Source organism: Patiria miniata, unplaced genomic scaffold (assembly GCF_015706575.1).
Source record: "Patiria miniata isolate m_02_andy unplaced genomic scaffold, ASM1570657v1 HiC_scaffold_15, whole genome shotgun sequence".
NCBI lineage: Eukaryota > Metazoa > Echinodermata > Asteroidea > Valvatida > Asterinidae > Patiria > Patiria miniata.
The window spans coordinates 757,796-777,253 of record NW_024037053.1 but is presented as its reverse complement, the minus strand read 5'-3'; the positions used below and the strand labels follow the sequence as shown (position 1 = coordinate 777,253).

General features: G+C 41.3%; 1 protein-coding gene across 1 annotated transcript in view; it reads left to right on the top strand.

Annotated features, from left to right (window-relative positions):
• Positions 1–19,458, top strand: part of LOC119722320 (katanin-interacting protein-like) — a 42,037-nt gene that overhangs the window by 12,898 nt on the left and 9,681 nt on the right. Inside the window, exons 11-30 of the mRNA XM_038192368.1 lie at positions 1,012–1,042; positions 1,556–1,674; positions 2,299–2,471; positions 3,285–3,475; positions 4,442–4,637; positions 5,709–5,987; positions 6,166–6,306; positions 7,195–7,769; positions 8,033–8,164; positions 9,013–9,063; positions 10,807–10,859; positions 11,759–11,833; positions 12,346–12,561; positions 13,539–13,608; positions 14,226–14,367; positions 15,623–15,820; positions 16,540–16,634; positions 17,352–17,394; positions 17,901–18,041; positions 18,543–18,768. Of these exons, the coding sequence (XP_038048296.1) occupies positions 1,012–1,042; positions 1,556–1,674; positions 2,299–2,471; positions 3,285–3,475; positions 4,442–4,637; positions 5,709–5,987; positions 6,166–6,306; positions 7,195–7,769; positions 8,033–8,164; positions 9,013–9,063; positions 10,807–10,859; positions 11,759–11,833; positions 12,346–12,561; positions 13,539–13,608; positions 14,226–14,367; positions 15,623–15,820; positions 16,540–16,634; positions 17,352–17,394; positions 17,901–18,041; positions 18,543–18,768 (3,147 nt within the window). The remainder of the gene's footprint in view (positions 1–1,011; positions 1,043–1,555; positions 1,675–2,298; positions 2,472–3,284; positions 3,476–4,441; positions 4,638–5,708; positions 5,988–6,165; positions 6,307–7,194; positions 7,770–8,032; positions 8,165–9,012; positions 9,064–10,806; positions 10,860–11,758; positions 11,834–12,345; positions 12,562–13,538; positions 13,609–14,225; positions 14,368–15,622; positions 15,821–16,539; positions 16,635–17,351; positions 17,395–17,900; positions 18,042–18,542; positions 18,769–19,458) is intronic.

Below are 19,458 nucleotides of genomic sequence, written 5' to 3'. Positions count from 1 at the left end.
ACGCGACGTCAAAACCTCATATTTGAAAGGATTGATTCTTCAAAAAAACTTTTTGAACATTTTAAACATGGCGTCGCTCATTGGATGCATCGACTGCAGTCCTAATTTAAATGTGTCACATTTTGACACATTTAAATTAGACAAATCCAGGGGTTGAGATCACGCAAGGCATGATGGGAAACAACATGGCACAGCAAGATCGTGCCCATGGAAACGAGGTCGTTCTGGACCCCACGCTCGGCCCGCCTATGTGCACCAATACACGGGGTTGCCCTTTCACCTGCTATAAGTTTTAACAGAATGGTTTCTAACCATAACCCAAGAAAATTTCATGTTTGAATTTTAGCTTGGTATTCCTTTATGTGGGCAAATCATTTGGAGATGGGTAAAAACAAATATAATTTACGACTGTTCACATCCGGCATTGTCGTTCCTAGGTCTCCTTGTTCATTCACTTTTGTTTTCACATCGCGTACTTGCCTGAGAATGAAAATATATAACGACGCAAAGATTTACCTACCTACAGCCGATGGGTTCTAGATTTAGTCGGGCTGGCTTGAATGTAGTCCTTATCAGCGGTTGTTTTAGATTTTTTTGTAAATGCTAATGAGTGCTTCAAGTTCATTAAAAAAAAAATTTATATCGTAAAAGACATTTTAGTCTCCTATTTAAGTTATAGTTTTCACCTAATAACCGCCACAAAATTATTTCATAAATTTTCGTCTTTGTATGAGAATTTATTTTAGATTTTCGGAACATTAGAGAGTGTTGTTTTGTCTTCTTGCAAAATATTTTTTGTGTAATGTATGTTACACCCTGAACGTTGTTTCTGATAGAATTTAGCCTTTTGGTTGCTAATCATAGTTTTAGAAATGTAACTGCATTAATTTATTTAGTGTTAAATAGCTCTTTAATTCTTGTGTAGTTTTAGGCTGTTTTCGTGTTCTTGTTTTTGGCCAAAATAGTCTCCTTTTTTGTGGCTCAGAATGTTATATTGTGCTTTTTGAACAGGTCCAAGGCAGCAAAAGATGCTGTCAGCAAAGTAAGTCAAACATAATTCTTAAGTAATGTACAGTTACTTTTTAAAATTAATATACACCTATATCAGCCCAAACATCAAGTGCTTAGTTTTTGGTTGGTGTTCAACTCTAAGCTCAACAGGCTGTGCTTGTTTCTTTATGCTTACTTGGAGCATTGTAGGTACTGTCTTTGGAATCTTACTCAGAATGAACTGGTACTGCCTTTGTTCTGGGCCAAATTTCTTGGCTTTGCTTACCGTTAGAGAAAAATTCCTGCTTACTATAGCAGAAAATTCCAAGCTTACGGCAAGCGTATTTCATGGGTTAACAAGGAATGTTTGCTCCTGTGCATGCGTACATCTCATGTGCTTACAGGTTAGTGCAGAATTTTCTTGCTTGCGCTAGTAAGCGCAGAATGGTGATCATTAGCGCCGAATTCTGTGGTTAGCAGAGCCAAGAAATTGGGCGCTGTTCTGAAATTAGAAACACTTTCTTTTCATCAACTGGCTTCAAAATCTTACTTCCATTCACTGTAGGAGGAAACCAGATGCAGATGAGGTTGCCATGGCAACAAGACAACCCAAACCCAGCATAACTGCAACTCAGAAAGATTCCAGAAAATCGTCAGAGCTGAGGGAACTTAGAGTAACCTCAGGTAACAAGAAATTCTTAAAACAACAATGTTTAAAAATATTAACTTTTTTTTACGCACCTGTTCCCCTCAATACAGAAATGTTTACAGAGTGTGCCAAATAAAGTGCGACATTCAGAAACAAATAATTAAAACTTTGTAATTTTTTTTTCTTCAATGAAGTTATATATTACATTAAAGCCTGACCATTTCTCAATCCACTCCTTTATCCCCCATTCCATTTGGGTCCCTAGATCCAGAAATACAATCGATTAAGTGAAAGGGTGTAAATTTTACTTTGACCACTCTCAAAAGTGCCTTGCCCAAGGACACACACACACCCCTAACCCCAGGCTGGACTCGAACCCGCAACCTGCAGAATTATCCACAGACCTTGAGATCAGACTCCATACCACAAGTCCTTGGCATTATCCCCTTGATAAAATTGTTCTTGCATATGATTCTTGGCATCTTGTGTCAAATGTTTACTCTTTAAGATTCCAATACTATTCCAGAGCTTCTATGTCTAGAAGATCCTCCATTGACCTTGATCATAAGATATGAATATTCATTTTCCGAAAATTAATACTCTGCTTCCATTATCAAAGATCTCTTTGTTTTTTTTTCAATCCTTGAACTTTCTTCCAGCCCCCTCCCCTTCCCGACCCCTCTCGTCTCAGAAGAAGCGATCAGAGAAGGACTGGCAGGCAACCGATGACATGTCGGCCATCCAGAGGGCCATGAAGGCAGAGAATGAGGCAGCAGCCAGCAAGAAGGGAGCCAGTGGGACGAGGAGTGCACCCCCACAGGCATCAGCAAAGGTTTGGAAGAACTTAAGCTGGCCTCAGGTCGACCTACAATTTGCTTGCGCAGCGATGGAACCGTCTGTATTGAACACAAAAGTCATGCTCAGGTCACAAAACTGAGAAATCGTGCCATTATCGTGGAACAAGCGGCATCTTGACACAGAATAATCGCAGCCATGCTCACCTCACTCATGACACTACGACAAATCTCCATAAGATTAGGTGACCCAGATGCGTGCACGATTGTTAGGAGCATGTTACTTCCCGGCGCAGAAGTTGAAATGTTTTTACTCTTGCAATTGTTGATTTTGTTAGTACCGACTGATGCTGATCATCTAAATATCATCACACTTAATACACCCAGGTTGCATAAAATCGGTGACTGATTGTTTTTTGGGTTTTTTTTTGGTGATTCGTCGTCGTGTCAGTACATGGCAGTAAGTCAGTGAGCAACCCTTTCTCACAAACGTTTTCAATGCGCAAATTTTGCGTTCACAATTTGAGCAGAAAACCCCTAAACTGAACAGTGTCTTCCTGAAACGACATCACAGCAACAGTGGCCTCAGTTGTCTGGAAAAGCATGGAAAACTTTACATGTTTAAAGAAGTGCACTTTTCAATAAAATTAACCAAATCAAACAGTTTTCGTACATTTAAGAGGTGTAGAAAGTTGCATAAAATGTATTCCTCAGAAAAAGTGCATGGTCCAATTATGGCATGGACCCTTTAACTTACTGGTCTAAAAGTATTCATCAGTTGTATGTTTGGACCCCAAACTTCACATTTTGTATCCAGTTCATCACAGAATATATTTCATCCTTGTCATCAGATGTCGTCAGCGAGGCCGTCTCAAGTCACAGAGCAGCCTCGCTCTGCTTCTGTTGCACCGACGGATCAACCTGCCGCCGCTACGGAGCCTGCTTCAGCCCTGACGTCCCCTCAGGATCTGCTGTCCTCACAGAATCTCAATGAACACAAGCTGGCCTTTGTGCTGGACAAAGTCAAGCATATGGATTCAAGGTGAGGGATAGCTGAACTTTAACCCCGCATATTTGACCTACCCTGGTAAAAAGTGACCTTAGTCAAGCTGTGCATTTGGGGAGAGGGTGGAATAATCTTGGAAGTAGTTGTTTTTGATTTTGTTTTTACATTCTTAAACTTTTTTTCCAGTCGAATATGCTATGTTTGTTTCTTGTGCCTCTGTCATTTTGCCTCTGAAGAAGATTTTTTTTAAGATCGGAATGTCGGGCCATGTTATTTTTTTGATTTGTATATTTCAGGTCAATCCAGTCAGAAAGCAGTTTGCGGCAGTCTTATTTATATTCAAAATATAGTTACGGTGATTTTATAGGTGGCTCAAAATTATCCTCAGCCGCCAACAATTTCGTAATAGGCCATTTTCTCAATGTTTTTAAATTCCCTGCAAATTAAGAAGATTGCAAATTGGTTCGTGCAAATGATACATACTTGGGACGTCCAACGAATACCAGTTACATGCTTTTGGCATGGGTGGCTAATAATGCGTGAAGCGCTTGCCTCTCACCACTGTGGCCCTGGTTCGAGTCCCGGCTTGGACCACATGTGAGTAGAGTTGTGCCTTGGTTGTCTCCTGTGCCACAAGGGTTTTTCTCCGGGCTCTCCAGTTTTCCTCCCTCTGGAAAAATCAACACTTTCGCTCTCAGGCTGGGCTCTGTGGTCATATATGGGTCGATGTGGCTGGCTGCCAGAGGCGCCTTTACATGCCAGCGGCTCAACCACGTTGTAGCCGCATCCTTCGCAATTCAGCTTCGCAATTCAGCTGCCAGTAAGGATGATTATCCTCCCAAATTATTATTATTATTAAATCTAGGGCGTTCCAACCATGTGCATATTAAAAGTCATTCTGTGAATTCAGCAATGTTACCAGAGCGAGCATGTGGATCCACATGTAGGGAACATTGAAGCAAAGACCAAAAGCCAAACTAATTAATCATTGCACGTGCACAGATCGCAAAGAAGGCTCTTGGCAGCACTGGGGAAAGTCGAGGAATCGGCCAGGATAGGGGATGACGACACAACCCCCAGCCACACACCCAGACAAGACGGTGGTCAGACGGCGACAGACGACAAACCACACACTGCTGAGGGTGATCTGGACAGATCAGCTGTGTTCACTACACCCATGCTGGCTCCCAGAGCAAAGGTTTGTTATGAATGTGTTAAGATTTAGATAGTATCCATTTCCAGACTTGTATTCGAGTCACCAACCATTGAGTCCGAGTCCGAGTCACCGCTCCCGAGTCTGAGTCCCGAGTAGAACGCCATGGTCCGTAGAACGGTGTTTGACTCACGCACGATGGTGCGTGGGTTCGAATCCTGCCAGGAACATGGTGTTTGTGCCTTTGGGTAAGGCACTTGACTACAATTGCCTTTCTCCACCCAGGAGTATAAATGGGTACCTGTGAGGGTCGAAGACCGATTGAGCGCTGCCACGTGGTCCCATGGCCTGAAGAACGGGGTAATAATTGTAAATCGCTTTGAGATTGTAGATACGATGGAAAGCGCTACATAAGCACTACGATTATTACGATTATTATTATCATGCAGGTCGAGTCCGAGTCAAGATTCACAAAGGTCGAGTCCGAGTCCAAGTCACCTTAATATATAATATATATTGGAAATATATTTTGAGGTACCGCTAAAACCTCACAGTGTATTAAATGTTTCCATTTTTTCACAGCATTCTTGAATTTAATGAACTGGAAAAAACATGTATAACATGTCAAATTAAGCAAGCCACCAGTGTCTGGAAAGGATAATCTGGTACCAAATTTCCTCAAGCTTGCATTTTATATGCAATATCAAGTGTGGACGCTGGGGTACATGTTTCGATACATTGATTTCCCAAATCAATATATCGGAAACAAGCCAGCCTCACGCGTGTATTTACTGTAATTAGACAGCTTTTTTTCTGCACCGCACTGACAATTGCTTGCTCAGGAGAGGATCGTCTTCCAAATAATTTACAAATATAATGTTGAAAAACTGCATCATTTTTTCTTAAACTGTTGTCAATCTGGGACGATTTACAGTCTTAGGTAGCAAACGGGGTATCAAAATGTAGATAACAACATTCCCCAAAGGTCTATATAACTGATGTCATCATAAGACGATCGGATTTAAAATTATGACCCCTCCAATGAGTGTGGACTTCCCTTTTTTGCGGTGTTTAGTACACATGCTAATGTTCTGTTGCAATGTATTTGACCACCAGAGTGCAGCTGCTACCGCATCAAGTCAACCAGCCCTGCCCTATTCACCACTCACCACAACCACCTCTGCTGCCACCACCACACCCACCACCCCGACCCATGAGTTCACGCTAGAGGCCAGTAGCAACTGGGGTCATCCGAACCGGATCGGTCTGACCGATGTCCAGTTCTTTGACCTGGCGGGCAAGCGGGTCAGCCTGAGCGCTGACCAGATCAGAACGACTGCAGCATGCAGAGATGCCAAGGGGGAGCTGGAGAACATTGTCAATGGGAAAGCCAAGGTGAGATTCCTGGATCCTTCCCGTGCTGAGTTTACCCCATGATGAGATTACCCCCAGTATGCACATGCACATTTTGAGGTTGTTGAGTACATTTGGTATGCAAATCATTGTTTTCTAAACAAATTAAAACAAAATTACAACCTTGCTCAGTATATTTACATCGTGTTCCTGGTTTCAGACAACAAAGGATAGGAATATGTGGAGCTGTGCATACCAGCGTGGTGATTGCCTGAAAGTGCTGTTCAGTATCCCCACTGGCGATACCGCAACAACAGGCATCTCACGAATCGATGTCTGGAATTACAACAAGAGCCTGAAAGTAAGTCGACTCAGTTTAATACAAGAAAACCAGGACTGGGCGCTTTATTTACTGCTTTCGAGAACCCCCTGGAAGGGACACACCGATGGTCGGCCAACCATCGTTGGAAAAAAACCGGACTTTTTTCAATACTGCCCCCAATTTACCAAATTTAGTTAGTCCACATTTTTGTTTGCAATCTGTTGCACATCCTTGAACGAGTGCAAGCCAGGTACTCTAGTTCCCTGACCTGACAATTCCCCAACGTCTATAAGTTGCTCTCCTTTGTCTGAAGTAGGGTCAGGGAACCAGACCACAAGAACAGCATTTTGTTTCTTGGTTTTTACATCTAAGAACGCAAAACTTTATACAGAGGTCAATGTAACAATTTTTGCTATAAACTATACAAACCCCCGAATCCATCCATTTGTAAAACTTCCAGCAAAAGCAAACGTTGTATATTACAGTGGAACGCCGCTATAACGATCATCGCGGGATCCATAGAAATTGTTCGTAATAGTGATCATTTGATATAGCGATTTGAAGCTGCCGGTGCTCCGGTACTCACTTTTCAACCAAAAAGAGTGCCCTTCAGAGCTCCACCCTGCATGCCTTGGCAGTTACTGAAAGACGACTTTGAATGTGTGCCAACTACTGAATTACGTAATTACACAGGTTGTTTTTTAGCTTTCTACCCACAACAGTGGGTGGCTATCTCCTTCTATTCTTTGGGGAAATAATGGCCACTTGTAGCTCTTCAATGTTCGAGACGTTTTGTACACAAAAATCGGGAGCCAAGCACAATGTCTGGTATAGCTGAATGTTCGGTGTAGTGACGTTCCACTGTACCTTTAAAACTTCATCAATTTTTCATTTGCTCCGTTTTTGTTTTGCTGTTTTTTTTACTAGGAGCTAAGCATAGGTGTGAAGGATGCGAGTGTATTCATGGATGGCAGTCTAGTGTGGGCGGGGCGGGTCGACAAAGGCTGTGGCAATCAAGTATTTGATTACATGACGTCCATCGTCCTCAGTGAAACAAGGACTGATGACCCTAAACAAATCACCCCCCTCGACGTGGATTCCGACAAACAAAAGAGTACAACCGCTGTTTCGAGTCAAGTCTGCCGAGACACGAAACAGCCGCTGCAAAGGAACAATAACGGTTGCCGAGACGACACGAAACGCGTCAGCGAAGAAATCGACAAGGAGTTGTTTGCAAAGGAAAGGACTCCTCCTCCGACCCAGTCACAAGAGGGCGCTCGCCAAGTCTCTCGGACTGTTGAACAAGAGTCTATTAAGAGGAATGATGCAGAGCAGAACAGGCCGGAATTTCCACGCAGCAAGACAACGATTCTGAAATACTCAACGGAAAATTTGGAGATTCCAACCGTCGATGACAGCCTTGAGATCTATGCAACGCCGAGGGTGTCCGAAAAATCCCCAACACAACGGTCACAAGAGGAAGCGGGCAAAGAAAGACTCGCGTAAGTTTGTAAATTCTCTGAGATGTTCACAGCGGCACAGATGTTGTTTGTAATATCAAAGAAAACTCATTTAGCAATCCATTCACTGTTTGAATAAGCAAATTGTAGTAAACTGCCTAGCCCAAGGACACAATGCCCAGAGAGTAGGAAGTCTCCACAGCCCATTTTTTTTCTGATCAAATCTTTACCAAAGCCCGATGAGCTTGTGTAAGCACCTCTCTATAAAGGAGTTTTATACATTTTGAATGCTGTGGTGTGCACAGGTCTGGCCGAGCCACAGTGGTCCTTAAGGGGAGACCAGACGATAACGAGAACAGCCAAGAATCCCAGTCAGAGGGGGTGGAGCAGAGCCTGGAAGAGCCATCCATGATGAAACAGCTACAGAGCATAACAGGGTACGTCAGGAAAACAGCAGATCAAAGTCAAATATTGTACAAAATGTGTTTGTACAAGCTTAGGACCATTTTATTCAGATTTCAGATTCATCAGTTTACATGTGCATGTACATGCAAATGACCGAAAATTAGTAAAGGCCATTGCAGAAATTATTTGTTAAGTAGAACTGAGTCTTAATAATGTTGCTAAAGGCTGTCATGTCCAGTTAGTCTTAAACCTCACATTTTCGAAGGGAAATCTCTTATTTTAGTCAAGTGTCTTGCTCAATGACACAAGCACCGTGTTCCCCTTCAGGGTTCGAACCCGGGTACCATGGTACGTGGGTCGAACACTGTAACCACATAAAACTTTTGCTTTTCATAAAGGGTTACCATCTAAACTCTCATCAGTGTCACGCCAGTAGTTTTTTTGTTGAGTGAATATTTTACTTCCAAATCAATTCTATTTACAATGTAATAGACCGGTCCATTAAGCCCCGCCCACTGCACATGTTTAATTGACCAATCTATTAAGCCCCACCCACTACATATGTTTAATAGACCAATCCATTAAGCCCCACCCACTACACATGTTTAATTGACCAATCCATTAAGCCCCGCCCACTACACATGTTTAATCGACCAATCCATTAAACCCCGCCCACTACACATATTGGGCAACAATATATGTGCTTCTCCAGTGCCACACTGCATGTTCCAGACCCGCATGTGATTGGTCGAAAGGTCATAGGTGGGGCTTAGTGGATTGGTCTATTGACATCCACTTCTTGCATTAGTTGTCAGTTTTCTCTTCTTTTTCTCAGTTTTTCTTTTGTCTGTATCCGTCCTCTTTTCTCCGCCTCTTGTAGAAGCAAAGAGAGGCCCAAGTGGCTCCGCCCATCCTCTGATAAACAGACTGAGTAAGTCTCTCTTGTATGGAAAGGAAAGATCTAAATAACAGGCACAAATAACCGGCTTGCCAAGACTCGTAAATTTTGTGGTTTCAACTCTTTTCACTCTTGAAACATTTCAAACCAAAATATGAATGAAATCAACTTTGGTGTGTTCTGTTGGTACCTTCATCCTTTGAGAGTAAAGATAGCGTTGGTACAAAATTGGGGAAAAGCTTAATGCTGGGCATGGTAGCATGAATGCAGTTTGTTAATTTCAGGGTCAAACAAAAGGCACATAGGATCATTTGCATTCATTCAAAAAGTAACCTAGGGAATTATTAACACAAAAAAAGCTTATTGGGATTAAAGATCGTACACACTCTGTGAAATTATTCCGTCTGGCTTGCTGTCATTTAATAGAAGAAATCAAGAAATGTAGGTGATTTCCAATGATCAGTCAATTGACTTGACCACGTAGAGAGTTCTGTGGATGAAATAGCGTTTTGCAATCGATAGATTTTTCATGGTTTTTCACTGTTCCCTTGGAAACTGTACTATCCACTGAGATGAACAGCTTGGGGTTTTGAACCGTCTTCTTTGGAATTTGAGTGGTGCTATTATTGAACATGAACATCATGCATGAAAAGCCAATGATCCTATATGCCTTTAACTTGTGGTAGACATAAGTGTGACAATAATCTCGCAGAGCTTGCGAAATAACTTGTTTATTGTTCTGCACAACAATTGGTGATTGTAACATTCAGAAGCATTTTCTGTACATTTTTTTGGGTACATTTTCTGGTCCGCCCTTCAACATGCACTGCTGCTTTTGCCTTGAATCCCAAACTTTTCTGCATGAAGAATTACAAAAATATCAAAAATAGTTTCAAAAATATCTCAGAATTGTGCTGAGTTGTTGGCAAACATTTCAGAAACAAATCTAACAGCACTGTATAATATGGTAAAGTAAGCCTAAAATGCATTTCTTTTGCAGTTTTTCAAAAAGGTTTTATTCTTCACGTACATTCCAATGCTTGCTTTTCACTTGACAAAAGGTATTCTGTTCAGATAACCTCATCTCTAAAACTTTCTGTCTCATTTACATTGCTATTTTCTCTCATGGTTTGCTGCTGGGCCATTGTTCCACTTTTTTTTCTTTCAGCGTACGTATTGTTGGAATGTTCAACAAATTCTGCTTATAATGCTAATGAAAAAATGAAAGTCAATAGCTGATATTTTTGAGTTCCGTTCTGCAGCTTAAACTTGATCAAAGACATCAAGAGTTATTTTTAGGAATATTTTGTTCCTTGTTCACAAATCTGAACACAGATTTTCCAGGATTCACAAGTGGCCAGGTGAGTTATAAAACAAAACAAAATTCAAAGTTGAACAAAGAAATTGACTGGAGCGGGGTTTGAACCTGCGACCTGCGGACTACGTACCAGTGCTCTACCAACTGAGCTATCCAGTTATCTGTTGGTAGTTCCCCAGTTTGTCAATGTCTTTGTTCAAGGGGCGCTAGTCAGAAGCCATAAAACCGAATGTCATGCAGCCAGGAATCACGCCCCAAGTCACGATGCAGACCTGGGAAATAGCAGACAGGAATCACTCAGAGAGGACACAGCTTTTTATTACAAATTTTCAAATGAACCACAAAGTTGGTAGAGTGCAGGAAAGATAATCTGGAGGTCGCAGGTTCAAACCCTGCCCCAGTCAATTTCTTTGTTGAAATTTTCATTAATATCTGTTGAATTGGTTTTCTCCTAACAGTGGTGACAAGGCCAAGGGGAAAGCCAAGAGGCCACCATGGCTAGGGAATATCAGTGAGTAATACTAGTCTTTTCTCCCTCCACAAAAAATCAACACTTTTGATCTCTGGCAGTGCTTTGTGGTCAGACATGGTCGTATGACAGCTGCCCAAGGCGCCTTTACATGCCTTTGGCTTAAAGGGAAAATACAACATTTGCAAACATCAAAAAATAAAACTACCAAATCATTTTGAAATACCTTGCTGGACTGTTAGTGAGTGACAGTGTAAAGCATCCTGTAAAATCATGGCACCTGGTATACTGTCATTTTCAAGAAAGTGGTATTTTTGTATCAATTTCCAACGCTGATCGGCCGATCAGTGTTGGAAAAAACTGGCTTTTTTTCAAATACTGGCCCCAGTTGACCATCGCACTTGTTTGCAATCGATTACACACCTATGAACGGGTACAAGCCAGCTAGACTGGTTCCCTGACCTTACAATTCCCCAATATATGTAAACTGCTCTGTTTCTTCTTAAATGGAGTCAGGGAACCAGACTACAGGAAAATGATTGTTTTTCTTGGTTTTTATAGCATTTTCGAACCCAAAACCTCAAAAAAGTCAGTGTAACTATATTTGCTATATATTTCCAACCCCCCAATTCCATCCATTTCTGAAAATTACAGCAAAAGCAAATGATGTATATTCCCTTTAACCACATTGTATTAGCAAGACGGATCCAGAGCAAAAATAATTTTTCCCCAAAAAGTGGGTTCACATAAGTGTCTGGGTTTTTTTGCGAAGTCACTTAAAAAAAATTGGGGCTCATTTTGGGAGGAGCCATGGCCCCTGTTGCATTTTCCTGATGTTCATGTCCACCATGTAACCAAAAGCCATTGTTTATATGTTAAAAATAGTTTATCAATTTCATGGAAATCTTTTTTTTCTCGTCCTTGTTCTTTACGTGTTGAAGATGATGAAAATACTCCCGATGCAGAACCATGCAGTGATCTTGTAGGAGAAGTCAAAAGGGAAGATGAATCATTGAGTAAGTTATGTTGGAGTCTTTGTATTCATCCCCCTCCCAGAAAGAGAAGTTTACACTAATACAGTGGAACGCCGCTATAACGAACATCGCGGGATCCACAGAAAATGTTCGAAATAACGATCATTCGATATAGCGATTTTAAGCTGCCGGTGCTCCAGTGCTCAATTTTTAATAAATGGCGCCCTTCATATCTTCACCCTGCAGTTACTGAAAGACAACTTCAAACACGTGCCGACTATTGAATTATTTAAGTACACAGTTTTGAGCTTACTACCTACATCGATGGGTGGCTTTCCCCTTCTATGCCTCGGGGAAATAATAGCCACTTGTCGCTCTTCTGTTGAAAGTTTTCAACAACAATGCTCGGTTGGTTTTGTACACAAAAATCGGGAGCCAAGGACGATGTTCGGTATAGCCGAATGTTTGGTATAGCGACGTTCCACTGTATTGCTTTTTAAGAATTGATGACACACTTTTCACATATTTGTGGTTTTTCCTCTTCACATTTGAAGGGTTGTTAGCAGACGAGCATGAGGACACAAGATGGAGGCAGCGAGGCTTCTCAATAGACAGCGATGATTTAGGGGAGGAGCCGATTGGCAGCAGGAGGCGGGCCCAGTGGCGTGCCAATCGAGAGTTGAGCCTTGAAGAGTCCTGGACATCACTCAATCTCTTCAACAAGTCGCAGATGGGACGGATCTCGGCTAATGTCAACACTGACATTGCTGGTATGTTAAATTTAAAAGTCTAATGTACAAGTATTGACTGCTTCAATTGGTAGATATTTTCTGATCGGGTCAGGTCGCAAAATATCGAGTTGGGTTGAGTCGGAGTACGAAATTTCATGGATTTTAATTTTTTTTAAAGAAGTATGACGTATTTTAGGATATGACGTATTTTAGGATAAATCTTTCGTATGCTTCGATGCACGCACAAGTTTAGAAGCAGAGTGGCTAGAGCCGCCAGTCCAAATCATTTGGCTGTGGCTGGTAATAACATGTGTGCCTAGGGAAGCCACTGGCTAGCGGCTACAGCCACTGGCTAGCGGCTGCAGTTACATGCTGTTTTCCATTGGAATGCAGTAAAGCCACAATTGAAAGTGTATTTCACCAGGGTCATGTAGGTTTGACAAGAGATGACGGGGCTTTCTGGGTTTGGGGCCAAAAAACCTTGCCCTGCAGGTCTCTAGTTGTTACAAGTTTCATACAATCTCTCTCTCAGATAACCTGTTTTGAGATATGGACACAATGGGAGGTTGCTGTTGGTTTAGTACTTTTGGACCTTGGTAAAGTACTTTTGGGCCATGGGTATTAAAAGTACTTTTGGGCCATGACGTTTGGGTCACGTAGGTTTGACAAGATGTGATGAGGCTTTCTGGGTTTGGGCCAAAAAAACAGCTTGCCCTGCAGGTCTCTAGTTGTTACAAGATTTATACAATCTCTCTCTCTCTCAGATATTCTGTTTTGAGATATGGACACAATGGCAGAGTGCTGTTACTTTAGTACTTTTGGGACCATGGTAAAGTACTTTTGGGACCATGGTAAAGTGCTTTTGGGACCATGGTAAAGTACTTTTGGGACCATGGTAAAGTACTTTTGGACCATGGTAAAGTACTTTTGGGACCATGGTAAAGTTCTTTTGGGCCATGATCAAGTACATGGTAGAATGTTTCAAATAATGCATTCAGTGGTTTGTTTGTATTCAGGTGATTCACTCGATGAGTACATGACTGGACGGAAGTCGGCGCAGCTAGAAGAAGCAAAAGATGATAGCAGGTATGAAGGTTTTGCTTTCCAGGCATATAAATATTTTTTGTTTTTAGTCTTCATCATGAAAAAAAGGTCACTGACCTTTTAAGAAAGTAATAAGTGTGTGTTAAATAAAAAAAAAAATTTGGAATGGAAAATTGCCAACACCAAGTTTCACCTTAAATAACCAACCCCATCCAATTTACAACTGCGTGATTATCAGTTGAAATATGGGTGGTTTCAAAATGTGCATGTTGCACCATAGAAGAAAGACACGATGATGGTTGTTATGCGCGTCGGCAACAGACAGGCATTGTATCAAGGGAGAGTTGAGGGAGACCACTGTGCATTCATTTTCAAACTATTTCTTTAAAACATGTGTAGTAGACATATCAAGGATTACAAATATCAATAAATCGAAAAATCGGAAAAACAATTACCCTATTCGCTTTTGTGCATTGTTCTCCACTACGGCCTGTGCCCAGTTCCGTCTCATTTTGCCAGAACACCTCACAATATATTTTTCCCATGGAATTTGTTGCACTGCAGTGTACATGGAGACTATTTTATGGGCTAAGGTTAATACCAACACAGAATATGTCAACGCTGAATGAGTTTCAAATATTTGTTTGTATTTCTTACAGTGATGAGTTTGAGATTCCATTGTTACCAATGGGCCAGAGACTGACCATCAACATCCGCACGACCTGGGGCGACAAGCACTACGTTGGTCTCAACGGCATTGAGATATTCAAGAGTGACGGGGAACCAGTCAACATCGTTGAGGTTTGTGTCTTAACAAAACCAAAAAATGGTATAAACTTCCCATCATGCTTCCAAGATGGCAAAGAAAATATTTTAAAATTTGCTGTATTGTAAATGTTGATCGAAAAGAGGTAATATATATTTTTGAGAAAGCACATTCTCAGGGTAGAAATCGAGCCAAATCGAGAAAAAAATGTTGCAACCTGATGCCACTTTTCTCTTGAAGGTCATTCATTGCAAAAATGATGATAAGCATGAATCTGGGACTGTACACAATCGTGGAAGTGGCGTCAGGTTGCAACATTTTTTCTCAAATCGGTATTCTAACTACGCATGTGCATAACAAGATTTGAATATTTTTAGTGAAGGGTAAACGAATGCACACAAGTCTATGGGGGACGTGGTGCATTCTGCAATTTTTTATGCAATCAAAAAGATGATGGGAAATTTTGTTTGACCAAACGTTGGGGCATACAAAACACCTAACAATTACTGTGCTGTCCAAACTTGTGGCATCGCAAATAAGAAGCGTCCTTTTCTGAGCCAGTTTTATGTCTTAAAAATTTCATAAATGAGACTATAATACCGAGACAATGTGTCTGAAGTTGTTGGAAAACGCATTGAAGTAAATATGAATTAGCCTGGAACTTTGCAGTTGAAATTTCAAAGTAACTATTTAGTCCGTCACGAACTTGTTTTCCTTTAAAACTGCATCATATGTCCTTCATTTGTTTTACGCTTTTAGTCTAGTCACAAGTAATAGTGGATGAACAATAACAAAGGAATGCCTTTATCACAGTTCATTTGAATAGCTTGTGAGTTGACTTCGAACAAAACGACTTGCGACTGACTTATGATTGACTTATGATCAACTGTGTGCACCTTGATGTTCAGCTCAATACAGGAATGCAACTTTTCCTCGGATCTGCTGATTTTGAGCTTTTTTTATACTTCTCATGAATGCCATTCCAAATTGAAAAACACTGTACAAAGTCTTGTGTGGTTTGTAGTTTTCTTGGTTTTTCTTTCTAGATTCCCAGTAGCATGCTTGTTTACTGCAAAACTGCTAATAACTTAACTGTTGTCAATTATTTATCATGGGTTTAAAAGTTTGTATTTATTTTTTTTGATGTACGTTGTTTTTGAGGACTTGAATGGATTTGCCACTTCATCAACTTTTACTGATTAAATTGAAGTATTCAGGTATGAAATCATCTTATTTTTTTTCATTTTGGTGCCTGTTTTTTGGCTTAAGTTTTCTGTTTCCTCCCTACAGATTTCAGCTGACCCGCCTGACATCAACATCCTGTCCGATTATGGTAATGATCCTCGTGTGGTGTCCAACCTGATCGACGGCGTAAACCGTACCAGGGACGACACGCACATGTGGCTGGCGCCCTACACGCCGGGCGCCAGTCACTTCATACATGTGGTGTTTGAGTCCCCAACCAAAGTGGCGCTGGTTAGAATATGGGTGAGGTTGATATTTTGGTTGTTATGAAGATGGTAGTTTATGTTTTCAAATGGTATTTTCCATGATGTATTAAATGGTATATTGAAAGGTATTTTTTATTAGTATACATTGCACTTAATTATTCCATAATGTTGATATTTTGAATGGTACTTTGAATGGTATCAAGTGGTATTTTGAGGAGTGAGTATTATATGAGTGGTTCAATTGCATCTTGTTCTTTAGCCCGCAGCACGTGAGAGGGACGTGCTAAGCAAAAAGTCATTCAAGGCCGTTTGCTCAGCACTTAGCTCACAAAATATCACAGTGTGCTGTCAATTTTTGCTGCGTTTTCTGCTTCGGGAAGCCATGAGGCCAATATCTGTCCTGTTTAATTTTTTTCGCCTCATGAGGCCAAAAACTCACCGTGTGCGGTCAACCTGAGCTACGTGCTGAGATAAAAGATTAACTAGCCAATGAAAGAAAACAGGATGGATATTTGCCTCTCGGCCTCGCGAGGCAGAAAATTCAGCAAAAATTTACCGCACACTGATATTTTGTGAGCTACGTGCTGAGCAAACGGACTCCAATGACTTATTGCTCAGCATGTAGTTCTTCCATGCGGCGGGCTTTTGTGCTTATTTTTGGTTTTCTTTTGATTTTGCGTTAACTTCTATTGTAACTTCTCTCTACGTTGGTTTGTAAAATTAAAATTTGAACGATAATGTTTTATTTTGCTACAGAATTACAACAAGTCTCGCATCCATTCTTTCCGAGGTGCCAGAGACATCGATATCTCATTGGATGGCCAGTATGTCTTCAAGGGTGAGATCGAAAGGCAAGTATTAAGACTTAATGCTTATCAAGGGAACAAATAACTGCAACCAGGAGAATAAAAAAATGTGATGGAATTTTGCGTCAGGGTGATATAAATCAATATTAGGTTTCGCCCTTCATCGACATATAAACACTGTATACTCAGTGTGTTACCTCCCGAGTGAAAGTTGGACAAAAAATCACACAGGTGGGACTCGAACCCACGACTTCCTGCTTTCTAGTGCAAGGTCTTGCCACTCTACCACTGAGCTTGCGGGATTGGTTGGCTGGTTCGAATCTGATGTACATCTAGCAGCGGGTACCGCAATTAAACTATTCATAAGACGGAATTTGCGTTGGGGTGATGTAAATCAATATTAGGTTTTGCCCTTCATCGTCGTATAAACACTGTATACTCAGTGTGTTACCTCCCAAGTGAAAGTTGGAAAAAAATCACTCGGGTGGAACTGGAACCCACGACCTCCTGCTTTGTAGTGCAGACGTCTTACCACTTGACCACTGAGCTTGTGGGATCGGTTGGCTGGTTCGAATCTGATGTACATAGCAGCGGGTACCGCAGTTAAACTATTCATAAGATGGAATTTTGCGTCAGGGTGATGTAAATCAATATTAGGTTTTGCCCGTCACCGACGTATAAAAATGTGACTCAGATATTCCTGAAGTCAAAATAAGTACATCAGTTGTACCAAGGTTTTATATTGTCATTCTTTTTTTGCAGGGCTTCAGGTATAACAGAGGGAGAAACTGACAGTTTTGGGGACGTAAGTAAAAAAGTGTTCCGTGCCGGTGTCATATGAAGATCAGGCTCCTATGAAAATCGAACTCCTTTGCCCAATTTACCTATCGCCGTTTGCGAGTAAGCCACGCCCCTTAAACAACCCTATGGAGTTTTTGTACACTAAGTTTTGTTTGTCTCAGATTTTTCACGTTCCGCGTCCATTTGCATGTATCATGTAATTGGACAATATTTCACTAAGGTCCCCAACTTAGCGATCGTGTACAAAACATATGAGAGGTCTTCCTAAAAAGTTAAAGTACAAACAAAAGAGGGACAATATGGGTCCTCGATTGCAGGCAAATAGACACTTGTCAGTGTGTGTGCAGGGTAGCTACTTTTACTTCCAAGATGCGCTGGAACTTCAACCAAATGAAATAATTACGTTTGGCTTATAAATATGTGTCAGGTTTAACAAACTGCAATATCTGCCCCTTCCAACTATTTCTTACTTGTACATTCTATACAATCTTTGATACCTGTTTCCTTCAGACCATCTTATTCACGGAAGACGAGGACATTCTGGAGTTGATCTCGAGACACGACGAGGCGTATGTCGCTGATGAGGATTGGTTCAGCTCAAGTCAAGATGAAGACGCGACGCCGAGGCCCAAGACAGCTGACCAAGGAGAGGTATGTCAAGTCTTCTTGGAATCGTTCAATAACTCATCCAATCATGTTTCTCATAGGATCAGCAATGTATTATAATGTGGGTAGTAGTGATATAAAACGTTGGTGCTGGTCACCCGTCCTTGACCAAGTGGTTCTACATGATCAGTTCTGAGTCCCTTGTAGGTGCTTTCAGATTAGGTTGTTTATATATATATCATACCTGAATTACTAATGTTATATACAGTCGAATCTTGTTAGTACAAACTCTGTTAATACAAACTTCTGGTTATAACAATCATAAAACCTTAGTCCCGACTGTGCATTTATGTGCACAATGAATGGGACTGATGTTCCTTTTAATACAAAATTCTGATATAACAAACAATTTGGCTAGGTCCGAATGAGTTTGTATTAACGAGACTCGACTGTACTGCCTGAATTATCCCTGAGTGGGACATAGGTTATGAAACCTTAAAAAAAAAAGGAAAATGGAAAACATCCCAAAACTCTCTCCTCTTCCAGGAGCGGCCGATGACCCAGGCTAGGATGTTCCGAGACAAGAAGACCGTCAAGGAAATCATGGCTGACGATGATGAGCCGGGGATGGGTCAGGCAGACTACCAGCAGCATTCAGGATTCTTCCCTGAGGACGCGGATGAGGAGGGAGAGACGCAAACTCCTACTCCTCATATGACTGCCCGAGTCACTGGGACAAGCAGTGATGAAGACGTGGCATTCACTTGTAGACGTACGTAATTTTGGTTCAGATACTTACTTTTTTGGTGATGTTGGCTTTTGTCATTGTTAGTATTTATTGATTGATGGTAATAAAAATCAAGGATTCTGCAAGTCACACAAAGCACTGTAGCTCACAAGCCTGAAGAAACCTGTAGAGAGAAGACAATGAAGAAATTGCAGTATCTAGAGGTTGGAGAAAAACCCCAGAAGAATATTCTTGGGAAAACCCATGGAATCAGGTAGAGACTAAAAACCCAATCCTCTTGTGGACCATGGCAGGATTGGAACTTAGGCCATGGAAGTAGCAGGCAAGGAAAGTTTCTTCTTTGTCTGGTCCCCGTTTGCCATTTCCCGGGTTTGCAACATTGCTACAAATGTTGCTAGCATTGCATCATGACTTCGGGCATGTACGGGTTTGTGGCTTCTGACTAGCGCCCCTTGAACAAAGACATTGACAAAACTGGGCAACTACCATCATAGGGCTCAATACCTGTGTTGGTAGATCACTGGAATGGTTTTCCAGAGGTCCTAGGTTCAAATTACGATGAAGCAAGATTGTCTGCAATTTGCAGAAAAATCTGAAATAGGAACAACAGGGAACTTTGTTTCATAGTATCAGCCACTGTGTCAAATATTTAACTTTTGAAACAGTGACCGAGTTTTTCTATTTCAGACATATTTTCTGGAGCAAAAGGAATTT